At 38.4% G+C, this 12,277-nt stretch overlaps 1 protein-coding gene across 16 annotated transcripts in view; it reads left to right on the forward strand.

Moving 5' to 3' along the window:
- The window catches only part of MYBPC1 (myosin binding protein C1), an 83,701-nt gene that overhangs the window by 21,916 nt on the left and 49,508 nt on the right, over nt 1-12,277 (forward strand). For 6 of the 16 annotated variants that reach the window (XM_072724705.1, XM_072724699.1, XM_072724704.1 and 3 more), the window contains exons 4-9: nt 5,054-5,092; nt 5,614-5,649; nt 7,500-7,610; nt 9,121-9,269; nt 9,596-9,713; nt 11,187-11,238. In XM_072724705.1, coding sequence (XP_072580806.1) covers nt 5,054-5,092; nt 5,614-5,649; nt 7,500-7,610; nt 9,121-9,269; nt 9,596-9,713; nt 11,187-11,238 — 505 coding nt within the window. The remainder of the gene's footprint in view (nt 1-5,053; nt 5,093-5,613; nt 5,650-7,499; nt 7,611-9,120; nt 9,270-9,595; nt 9,714-11,186; nt 11,239-12,277) is intronic. The other 10 variants (XM_072724714.1, XM_072724707.1, XM_072724712.1 and 7 more) reach the window with 2 other exon arrangements.

Genomic DNA, 12,277 nt, shown 5'->3' on the forward strand with positions numbered 1-12,277 from the left:
CCTTAGCTCACCTCTTGCACTATTTGGCAGAGAGTTGCATGTAGCAAATTCCTAATAAATGCTTGTAGAACGAATGATTGAATTTCCAGATGGGCTTAGCTGTGAATCATATGGACAGCAGTCAGCTAGATAGATTTTTCATCCCATTCTCTATGTTTGCTGGGCAGGAGCATGACTATCTCATGCATACTCCTAGTCAATGAGACTCAGGATAAGATACCTGTGCTGTGCTTTCTGAGTGTTCTTCTTCAGAACAGATGGATGCTTTTTACTCCAAGGCCAACTCACTTAAAATGATTGAAATGGTCATGCCTGGATATTAGTACATTTTCAGCACCTGAATTAGTCCTCTATCGAATTCTTTGAAGTATATTCAATTAATAGCCCCAAGACTGTCACCAGTAAGAACATTATTCACAGCAATGTAGCTTTAATGTTGTCCTCGGATTGCCTGAATCTTTCTGCAGCAATCTGGAAATGTCTTAAAAAAAAATTATTTTTATAGCTGGAGGATGTTGTTTGGTTCCTCTATCAATCTTATAAGTAGTGTTTGTGGTTAGATTTGCCAACTTTTTCACATTTACTAAGGGTCTCTGTCTGGGAAATAGCTGATTTCCCAGGAAGGGGTTTTAATATGTGTTTCATTTGCTTATCTCTGGAGTTGTCCATCCAGCTGCCTTGCTCCCTTGTACTGCCAACTTTGTCCTGGAATTGAAACAATAGAGATGACAACATGGAAGTGTGTATAACCAAACAGCAATACCAGAAATTAGATGTACAAATTTCTTCTAGAGTAATCATACTGGGGAGCAATGTCCTTATAAAAACAATACTGATGGCTTAGAATTCCTCCAGAATAATTCAGGTGGCCAATCAATGGAGCACTAAGTGTAAGTTCTCCTTTTCTATATGTTCAGGAAGACCAAAGATCTGTCCTTTATTTCAATGTCCATTTATTCAGCAAGTTTTCACTCAGTGTTGTCACGGAGAGCCATGTGTAGAGAACTATGTGGGTGATCAAGTGGGATCATACTTTTTTTTTGGTCAGCCAACCTTGGTACATGTGAATACAGGGTAATGGGATTGGGTCTCTTGTTTACCTTAACAATTGGAGGTTCAAAACTGGTCTTGAGAGTGCTTCCAGATGTGTCAGAGCATTAGAATCAGACATTACTTTGAAGATTAGGATTCATTTTGATGCTAACTTCTGACATTAAGATTTTTCTTTGTTTTTGCATCTTAATAGCTTATAGTCTAGATTTTTTTTTAAGATTTATTTATTTATTCAGATTGAGAGAGAGAGAGAGAGAGAGAGAGGCAGAGACACAGGCAGAGGGAGAAGCAGGTTCCATGCAGGGAACCTGATGTGGGACTCAATCCTGGGTCTCCAGGATCACACCCCCAGCTGCAGGCGGCGCTAAACCGCTGCGCCACCGGGGCTGCCCAATAGTTTATAGTCTTATCTATACTTTGGTAAGCCCAACTGGGATATTTACTGCCTTTTTAAATTTTTCTTCCAGAAAAAAATATTTGACTTTGGTAATTACTGCAAGTTAATAAAGACTTATTTTCTTTTTCCAGGCATTAACATTAGTATTACTGCATAAACAATCGTGAATGAAACTCGTGCCTATTAAAGATCTCACATAACATTATGTGAAGAGTCTTTCATTTGGCCCAAATGTGGGTGGCAGATGAGGAAGTGAATCAGCAGAAGCTCCAGCAAGTTTTCTCCTAAATGATATGATTTTTTTTTAATTAAAAGAATGATTAAACTTTTTTCTTCATTTAGATCCCTTTCCTGCAATAACATTATTCTGGTGCTTTTTACTCACATGCTAAATTTTTTTTGAGCAGTTTTACCTTTAGGTATCAGACAACCAACCATCTAATGAGCTTTCTCTACACTTTATAGTTACATTACTTCTTCATAATGATCTTTGTTAAAAGCTAATATTACCATACTTTTCAATTCTGTGACACAGCCATTATAAGTTGCAGCATTGGTTTAATAAATTTGGAGGAGAAAAAAACTCATCAAAATGATATATTTACTGTAGGATGAATCCTGATTTTAGAAGCATCAAGATATGGAGACATGTGCCTTTTCATTAAGAAAGTATGAGAAATTAATCAGATGCCTCCAAACATGATGAATTCATGTTAGCCATTGGTGCTATTGCCTTCCATACGTGGTTGTTGTTACTGCTGTTGTTATTTTGGTCATGGGAGCCAATATTTTCTACAACTGATTTCTCTGCTTGAGGATTCAGAGCTTGGTCACAATCAAACAAGGTATTATTGTATCAGCAGTTACTTGAGGCTTGTTGAGAATCATATATATTTTATGTGCTTTTTGGTCTTTCCAAAAATCTCAATTGTCCCAAGTTTGTATGACTTAAAAAATTAATTAAGAAAGGCAACTTAAATAGACTATATGTTGAAGTTTTCTTTTATGCCAAAGAGAGTATATGAGACCATAAGAATCTATATAGTCTACTATCTCTGCAGTTCTTTGCTGGCATTCCAGATTTTATGTGTGCCCCCCTAGAATCTCAGGCTTGCATCATGAAACTGAGTTTCTTCTCTACTTTCCAGGCCTTCTTCTCTGGGAACTTCAGCCATTTAAAGAATCACTTTTATGTTTTTACAAATGCTATTTTCCCATGACTCAAAGACAAGTAAAATTCTGCTTTGGAAAATTTCCCTTCCGTGAGCTCGAGGAGATAGTCTGCAGCTCTGGTCTGAGGTCTTCAGATATGCTATATTATAAAGAGCCAAAACCAGATGTTTAATCATCATTGTAGTCTTTTAAATAGAATGAATTAATAGAATGAATTAATTATTATTAATATAATTAACAGAATGAATTTAATGACTCACATATTGTATTGTTTCGTTTTATTTGAAAATATTCTTTGTATGATGCCATTCTTTCCTATATGTGTTGTTCAATTAGGCACAACCCAGAAGAGCTGGATATTCAGTTTCCCTTCTAGCAATAGTCGCTGTTTTCCCTCCATAAATAAGAACAATTAGACCTTTTATTCTCATCCAATTCAACCAAATGCAAGCAGGCAACTTTTCAAGAATTTAAGGTCAGGATCCAATATCTTAACTCCATTTCCCAATCCAATGGGATGCCAGGACCAAAGCTACTTTTGAAAGGGGGAAATAAAAAACTTTGCCCCTGGCCAATTATATTTCCTAGCACTTTAGTAAATTTGAAAATATATGTATAATGAATCACCAGTTGAGAAGTAATTGCTGTTTGGAAGTGATATTGGATCATCAGAGTATCATTTCATGACACCTTGAAGCACTGCAGCTGCCTTAATAGTTTAAAATAATTGTGCATGTCGCTCTAAAAGTTTTTTGTTTAGAGTTTTTATTTAAATTCTAGTTAGTTTAACATATAGAATAATATTGGTTTCAAGAGCAGGATTCAGTGATTCATCACTTCCGTCTAACACCCAGTGCTTATCAAAACAGTGCCCTCCTTAATGCCCATCGTCCATTTAACTCACCTGGCCCTGCCCACCTCCCTCTATCATTTAGTGTGCTCTGAAACTACTCACCCATCAAATTTTTGCTTAACAGGTGGGTTCTCTTTTCATTTTAGTTTTATGAAAGTAGGTAAGTACTCTTTTCTCAATCATTTTGCGTTCCAAACAACCAACTCAATTCACTATGCATAGTGCACAAAGCAAACAAGCAACCACAAACCCTGTGTAAAATGAAGTGTTCATTTGACTCAAAATGGTTCCAGCCTCTAGTTTACATATCATAAAGGAGCTCCTTCCTAGGATTTGGTTGAGGTTTAAAACTTCATTTTCAAGAATTTTGACAGGACTTTAAATCAAGATTCCTTACACATTTCAGTAAAAAGCCTCTGAATAGGTTCCAAGAATAAAATGCTAAATATGTAATTAAATGCATGGCATTTAATTATTTTGTTAAAAAATAATAAAACATTCTTGGTTGGTCGTTTTAGAAAAGAAATTTCAGGCTAGTAAATAATCTTTGTAGTAAATATTCTAACAGATTATATAAAAATGTGCTATTTTACCTCTTGTTGGGAATTTTTAAAAGCACATTAAATTTAACAGCTGTGTTTTCTGTATTCTGTCTTATATAGTCATATTGGTTTGTGGTATGAAATTCACAATTATTCTAGCATTTTAAGTACAACCATTATTATTATTATTATTCACACTAACATTAACTTTTTTTTCTAACATTAATTTTTATGCTGTGGGAAAGGAGAGGCAGAGATTCAGGTGATGCCAAATGCCTATTTAAGTATCTAAAGTTCTAAAGACACTTTAAAACTCAGACATTTTAGAAAAGAAGAATATGCAGTGCGTCTGCACATAAATTCTATAAGGCATATTTTGAATTTTGCAAATATGCGTTCATAAAGATTAAAAAAGTATACAGCATTGACCAACACCAATATAATCATGGGAAAATGCTTTCAAAGTTCCAAAGTAAATATTAGTAAATTTAGCAAGTATGAAAAATTTATTTTATCTTAGTCAAGGTAATGTTGGTAATGCTTCCCTTTGTCTCCTAAATAAGAAAGGGGAATTAATCACAAGGTTTTCAGGAGCAGGAGAGAATGAGTTCTCATTCATTTATGCTTTTCCACGTCTGCGTTCAAATGACTGTGGTATATGAATTATGCCTGACATTGATTTTAGTTATAAAGTAAGAACTTGAAAACATCTCTACTGTTGACTTTGTCAAGGCTTGATTTTTAACATAGATTTTCTTCTAACGTACAATCACATGAAATGTTTGCGCAGAGTTCCATTTCTCCATCTACACTTTCACTGGGTTTCTCTATTCCCTCAACTCATTTATTTATTTATTTCTCTCTTTGGTCTGAAATATTGAATTTAACCTTTCAGGTACTGAGTCTTCTAAGGCTGACTCCTCAGTTCAAAGTATTTTGTGTTTTCTTCTCTTCTTTTCCAGCTTTCTTTTTTCACAGGATACTCAGGACAAAGTCCTTTCCTTTTTGACTTTTTACTCCCATTTCTTGTTTCAGATGAAGAGGAAGCCTCCCCACCTAGCGCCGTGCCTCCAGGTTAGGACTATTCCAACCCCTTACCCTACATTGTAACTTATTGTTAATTGACAGTAAAGAAAAAGAAAAGGTAGAGTACCTTGATAAGACAATGTTTTGCCCTTGCCAACACCAGGAGGGAAAAACTTGACTTTAATGATGATTTTTTTTTTTTTTTTTTTACAAAACGAGAAATTTATTTATTTATTTATTTATTTATTTCTGAAGTAAATAAGATTAGTCGATCTTCGATATAAATTTTAGGGACAAAAATGTTTGTCTTCCATTTCCAGCTATATGCCCTTATTCCCTGTTCTTTAGATATTTGAATTCTTTTATTTTATTATTGTTTCTTAAGTAAGACACATACGTTTTATAGATGCTTTCATAGTTGAAGTTCTACTGATTTTTCCATCCAAGCTGACATCTAGCTCTTTCTATCATGGGGAAAGATGGGGTTTGGGGGAATCCAAGAAGGTTGAAGTCAGCTCTCCATTTTCACTCCTTGCCCATGTATCATCCAAATCACGCTTTCCTTTCAGGTGTGGGTAGTCGGGCCCTGGAAAGAAAAGATTCAGGTGAGCACTCGCCTGGAGCAAGGCATCCCGACCCCATCCTAATCTAGTCACTAATGACCTCATTTCTTGAAGCTGTTTTGATTCTAATCTTTGTTTTATTCCGTTTGTAGCCTTTTTAGCGATCTTTCATTATGTATCCTCTTACAAGAAAACTAATGTATTGAGAAATAATTAATTTTGCATGACACACACACACAAATACAGGAATTTAACCACATATACCACAGATTTATGGTGATTAGAGCTATCAATTTTAGCAGTTAGCAAATACACAGGGATTAAGAAACTAAAAACCTCCATTTTGGGTATGTGCTAAAGTTGGAGAATAATTCACATTTCCATAGACCTTTATTATATTTCAGAAAAACCTTGAAATGCATCTTGTCAGCCAGCAATCACTACAATTTTGTGAGGTCATTCATTCATTCAGCAAATTTGTGTTGAGGACCTACTACAATCCTACTGTGCCTTATGGGCCAGGCACTTTTTTAAAAAGATTTTATTTATTTATTTATTTATTTATTCATGAGAGACAGAGAGAAAGAGAGGCAGAGACAAAGGTAGAGGGAGAAGCAGGCTCCCTGCAGGGAGCCCGATATGGGACTCAATTCCAGGACCCCGGGATCATGCCCTGAGTGGAAGGCAGGCACTCAACCACTGAGTCACCCAAGCATCCCAGGGGCCAGGCACTTTTGCAGGTACTTGTAGGTATAAAAAGGATGCAAACAATACAAGTTCCTTCCCTGGGTTACAAATATGAGTGCCCACATTCATCCTTACTGTGAGTGTCACAGACATACACACACACACCACATACACACACACACACCACCCTTCCCCACACACACCAACACATATGTAACTATGTGTCTACGTTGTATGACTTCATTGTGAAAATGATGATCTCCATGGATAGCATGATTGATACATGAAAACTAAAATAACTAAATGTACATTTCCCTCTTTTCAAGAAACATTAACAGAGGGTTGGCACCCATGCATTTTTTTTCCAGTTACTAAGTGGCTGAAACTGAATGTCTCTCCATTTAGCTCTTGGAGACAGAGGGGATGTCTACTGTTCTCTCTCCTGCCGTCCTCACTGGAATTGACTACTGATTAATACCAGCTAAGCTCCTGGAGTGCATCCTAGAAAATGAAAATAAGCTTCATTTTCAGCTTCTCTCTTTTCACGGGAAAGCCTCAGAGAGTTGATGTTTCTTTTTTCCATTCCTCCCCTCTTGCAGGATGCATTTAGTGTTTTTGAACTTTGTGCCTGCAGGTCATGATCCGTTCCTTAACTGTTGAACTATGGCCTCATTTAAGCAGCCCTCATGGAATTATCTGATCACATAACGGCAAGGAATCTAGAAATACCAGGCCAGCTTTGGGTGTCTGACTTTTCCCAGTTGACCAGCAAAGTGACTCATCCCTTTTGTCTTTTCCAGTTGTGTTGTACCCATGCGACACTTTACAGACATACCCCTGACATGACATGGTACTGCCTTAATGTACCTGCCACCATCATGTGGCAGGACACAGGCAGGATGGGGAAACAAAGCAACCATGGCTGCCAACACACACAGAGTAACAACTTACCTGAAAAGTTTCATGATTTCTAGGAGTAGAAAATGGTCTTTATCCCATCATGAAAGAGGCAACCCTGTAAGAACGGGACTCTGTCACTATACTGATGGCTGCAGGGGCGATGGATGGAAGGAATGAGGTTATATTTACCCAGGTTTATTAGACAAAGAAAAGCTTCACTGTTGATGAGGACAGCACCCCAGGTAAGTTTGCCTAGGAGGAATGTGTCCCCGAAATGATCTTTTTTCCTCCTTTCTGCTCCTTAGAGTGGTCTCTTGGTGAATCACCTGCCGGAGAGGAACAAGACAAGCAGAATGCCAATTCCCAGCTGTCCACCCTGTTTGTGGAAAAGCCTCAAACGGGATCGGTGAAAGTTGGTGAGTGCCAAGCATTAAATCCTGCTTTTCTTTTTAGATGGAAGTGAAATTCACATCACATAAAATTTACCATTTTAAAGTCAATAACCAGCAGCTCTCAGTGTTGCACAACCAGCATCTCGATCTAGTCCCCAAATATTTTCATCACCCCAAAGAGCAACCATGTACCCCACTATCCCATTACTCCCCACCCCCCGCCCCCAGCCCCTGGCAACCACTGATTTCTTTGTCTCTGTGGATTTCCCTATTCTGTATATTTGGTCTAAATAGGATCATACAGTACACGACCTTTTGTGTCTGGCTCCTCTCCCTTACCATAGAGTTTTTGAGGCCCCTCCAAGCTGTAGAATGAATCAGTACTTCATTCGTTTTCATGGCGGGATACTATTCTGTTGTAGTCATATACTAAATCTTGCTTTTTATAACCAGAAAAGGAGAGTGACAGCTAGCATCTCAGTGACTTTTAGCACATAGTAGCTGAGTGCCTGGACCCTGGAGCCAGGTTGGGTTCACATCAGTTTCCTCATCTGTAAAATGGGGACAGTCCCTATGAAGTACTTTGAATAGCACCTGGCGTATCTCAGAGCTGTGAGCCAGAGTTTGCTGTCATCATGACATGTTCATCCCATAAGATGGTTACAAATCTGTGCACGTGCTATATGATGATGGGTAGTATCTCAGAGGAAACAAGTGGGACAGAGGGCTCAACTTTGGAGATACTCATTCAAAAAACAGTGCTTGCGCACCTCCTGCTTTAGGTGCTGTGCTGAACACTGAGTATAACATGTGCACCTTCAGAACATACAGTCTTAATGGGAAGAACACACAACAGGAAATCAAACAAACAGATAATCACAAAAGCCAAGTGCCATGAAGGAAATAAACAGGGTGGTAAGTTAGAGAGGACTTAGGGGTCTGGGAATTTTGATGAAATAAATTTTTATGAGGAATATGTTGTGAGGAGAACAAGTAAGCACATAGCTGACTGATCATGTCCTAAATTACTTCTTTCAGCTCTAGAATATAGGAGCACACCACATATAGATGGAAATATTTGCTCCCTGGTGTTTCTGGAAGACATCAAAGTGCTGGGCTAGAGTTTTAATGTCCTTGGGACCCAATCAATCAATACAAATTGATAGGTTTATTTCTAAAAGGTTAGCTTCATTTAGTCATATTTAGTCATGTAAGTCCAGATTTCCCATCATCTTATCTAATAAAAAGGATGGAAGAAATCCATACATTCGTGAAGCTTTCCATTTTTATTTCATGTATACATGATAAAGCCAAACAGCAACTAGCTCCACTGGTTGACCTGTTTCTCCTTTTCTGCCTCAGAAACCTCAAAAGCAGAACAAGTTGGAGTATCCAAAGAACTCCTAGGGCATGCATTAAAAAAAATCAGGGCACAATGTCATACCATAGTCTGTACTGTGCAATCCTCTGTAACTCCTTCCCAAACAAATGGCAATTTTGAAGCCACAGTCTGAATCATTTGTGCTTTCTCTAGGTGAAAATATCACCTTTATAGCCAAAGTCAAGGCTGAAGATCTTCTTAGAAAACCCACCATCAAATGGTTCAAAGGGAAATGGATGGACCTGGCCAGCAAAGCTGGGAAGCACCTCCAACTGAAGGAAACCTTTGAAAGGCAAACTCGGGTATGACCCTTAACTCCTGGGGCATGGCTGGGTCATTCCTTCTGTAGGGAGTAAAGGTCACTGTCAGGGTCAGCTTTGAGAGATTTCAGTCCCAGAAAATTCTCTAGAGTTACCATCCCTAGTGTCGACATTTAGGCAAGTGTCCCTGCCGTGCCAGGAGCTAGGGAGCACATTGGCCCCTCCTGTGTTGAGAACACTGGGCTGGAATGCCCGGATATAGACAGAACTCTAAGCTAATACTGAGGAATTTGAAAACCATCCAAACATGGTAGGTTCTTTCTGTCGGCAAGGTGGGGTTAAAATATGCCGGATGCATTTTATTGCAGATGTATACATTCGAGATGCAGATCATCAAGGCCAAAGAGAACTATGCGGGAAACTACAGGTGCGAGGTCACCTACAAGGATAAGTTTGACAGCTGCACATTCGATCTTGAAGTACACGGTAAGAGAGTCTTCTTGCCTGGATAGATGTGGGTTTTTTTCATGGCATGTGAGGGGATAGAGGAGGAGAAGTTCACTTGACACTACGAGATTTTGAAAATAAAGTTTTCTTTCAAACTATGTGTTTCTGATTGTGGTAGTATGATCAAGCCCACTGAGTTACATCGCTATGAAGCAATTTTAAAGTGGAATTTCAGGGATTTTATTGCTAAGTATCTCTTCTCCATGCTATCTATATTTCCTCAACCTCCCAGATGAGGGCTGATGCCATTTATTTTTCTTCTACTGAACATAACTGTTTCCTTGGGTCCACTTATTCCCACCTGAGTTTGGGGATAAGTTCATACAATACAAGGATGTCCAGGATTCCCAGATGGCCAAAGAGTAGTGTAGAAGAGAAGGATTTCTCTTATAAGGACCAATGTCAGATGGGGAAGTTCTTCATCCATAGGTTCTGTGTAGTGCTCAGAGTGAATTTAATAGGAATAAATGTAAAGATGTACATGTAGATTGGGGTCGGGGGGAGCACTTCTATAAGAACACAAAGAGAAAGTTGACTTGACAGCAAAGATCATAAATTTAAGGTGAGTCCAAAGTATGGTAAAGCTACAAGAAACAGAGTTGGTGTAATTTAATGCTGAACCATTACAAGGTTTAGGAAATAACACTACTCTCTGCAACCTGGTACTCGTTCCACATGTGGAGTGATGTCTGTGGCCATGGGCACCGTACATCAATCTGGATCTCCTTTGGAGTGGTACCCGGTAGGATGAAGAAGGCAGAAACCACACCCCAGGCAGCTGAATGTGGTGTGAAAGAGGCCAGGCATGCACAACTTATAAAAAGGGGAAGTGCTGTCACACAAGAGTATTTCAGACAAATTAGTCTATAGGTAGGAATTAGGAGGAGGTGAATTTTTTGTCTTAATTTTAGCATGAGCTCTTTCATTAAAGTTCTGTAAACAGCCTGGGAAAAATGAGATCCCCCCATTTCAAGAGACATCAAATGAAGGCTGGGTGATCCTGGAGGTGCTGTGGAGATTTCTGTGTTGAGTGGGAATCTGGTGCCTAGATGTGCCTCTTCAGCCTGGCCAGGCATCTCTGAGAATCACCTGAAGGGCTGTTGAAAGAGTATTGATTTCTTGGTGCCTGTCCCTGATCTCGTGAATCCAAATCTCCAACAAGGAGACCAAGAAGCTGTTTTTTTTTTTTTTTTAAGTTCTTCAGGTGATTCTAGTGGGAATGACAACTGGATATAGTAGCCAGTAGCTCCTGCAGCCCCACATTGATTCTGTGTGAGGGAGGATGAGGAATGATACCTCAGTGGCTCAGCCATCTGGAGCAGAGCCATCCCCCAGCCCTTCTTCACCTGGCATTCCTTACATCTGAAGAATCCTCCACAGCCTGCAAAGGAACTGAGCACAAAATTGCCTATGTAATGGGTATTTATTTTATTGTTTTCTTTCCTTTCTTAGAATCTACCGGGACTACTCCAAACATTGACATCAGATCTGCTTTCAAGAGAAGGTAACTTTGAAAGGGGAATGTAGGTAGCTTTTATATAACGTGCAAGTGGAGGGTTTTTCAAACCACATATTCCCTTCCTCTACACTCTGTATTCCAAAGCAAGCACCTCTTCACTGTAGCCAAACATGCTGTGTGCCCAAAGGTTAGCGGTCTAGAAAAGCCATAGGTTTAACATCAAATCAAGCATATACTGATCATGTTTTAGAATATTCTTGTCAGAGTGAGGCTCCTATTTTTTCAGGTTTTACAGTTGCCTCATAAAAACATACTCTTAATGTCTTCATGTGCGGCTCTTTCTTAATTGCATTATTTTCCACCAGATGATCAAGGAAGTTATATAATAATATAGCATCAGTTAAGTCATGTCAGAAAACTTTTATCCTAAGTGCTTTTTCATTTAGAAATGACATGGAGCTACTGAACCATGTATCCAGAAAATCACAATTAAGTAGCTACTCATCGAAGTTAGCACTATTTAAATATGGGATTGTTAGATGAAAGACCACTAGGTCTGCTAGAATAACAAACACTGCAGAAAGACGAAATATAGATACCTATTTGATTTGTTTTGCAATTGCCAAGGCTGAAAAATGGGGGGCGAAGGGACAAAGAAGAAAAATGAAAAAAAAAATCGAGTATGACACATGTAACTAGCCCCTTCCTGAATTATTTTACTCTCTGCACTTAATTTTTCCTAATGTAAGTTCATTTGTGACAGCAAATGTTTTGCTCTTCTTAAGACTGAATCCACTTAGCTTTGTTGAATAAGGAAAGTCATTACAAACTATCATAGAGCAATGATTTAATCCATTAATAAAAGGTATATTTCTCTCCTAAATTATGAATAAATGAAAATTTTAATGGCTTAAAAATGTATGTAGCATTACCTGATCAATCAATTGGTATTTTTTAAAGTCATAACCTTAATCCCTCTTACTTTCCTTCCACCTTCTCTTCATGTCATGTTCAGCAAATATGTATGATCCAATAATATACTCATCCAATGTACAAGCATATTCTAACACAGGGAGATGTAATC

Source organism: Vulpes vulpes, chromosome 10 (assembly GCF_048418805.1).
Source record: "Vulpes vulpes isolate BD-2025 chromosome 10, VulVul3, whole genome shotgun sequence".
NCBI lineage: Eukaryota > Metazoa > Chordata > Mammalia > Carnivora > Canidae > Vulpes > Vulpes vulpes.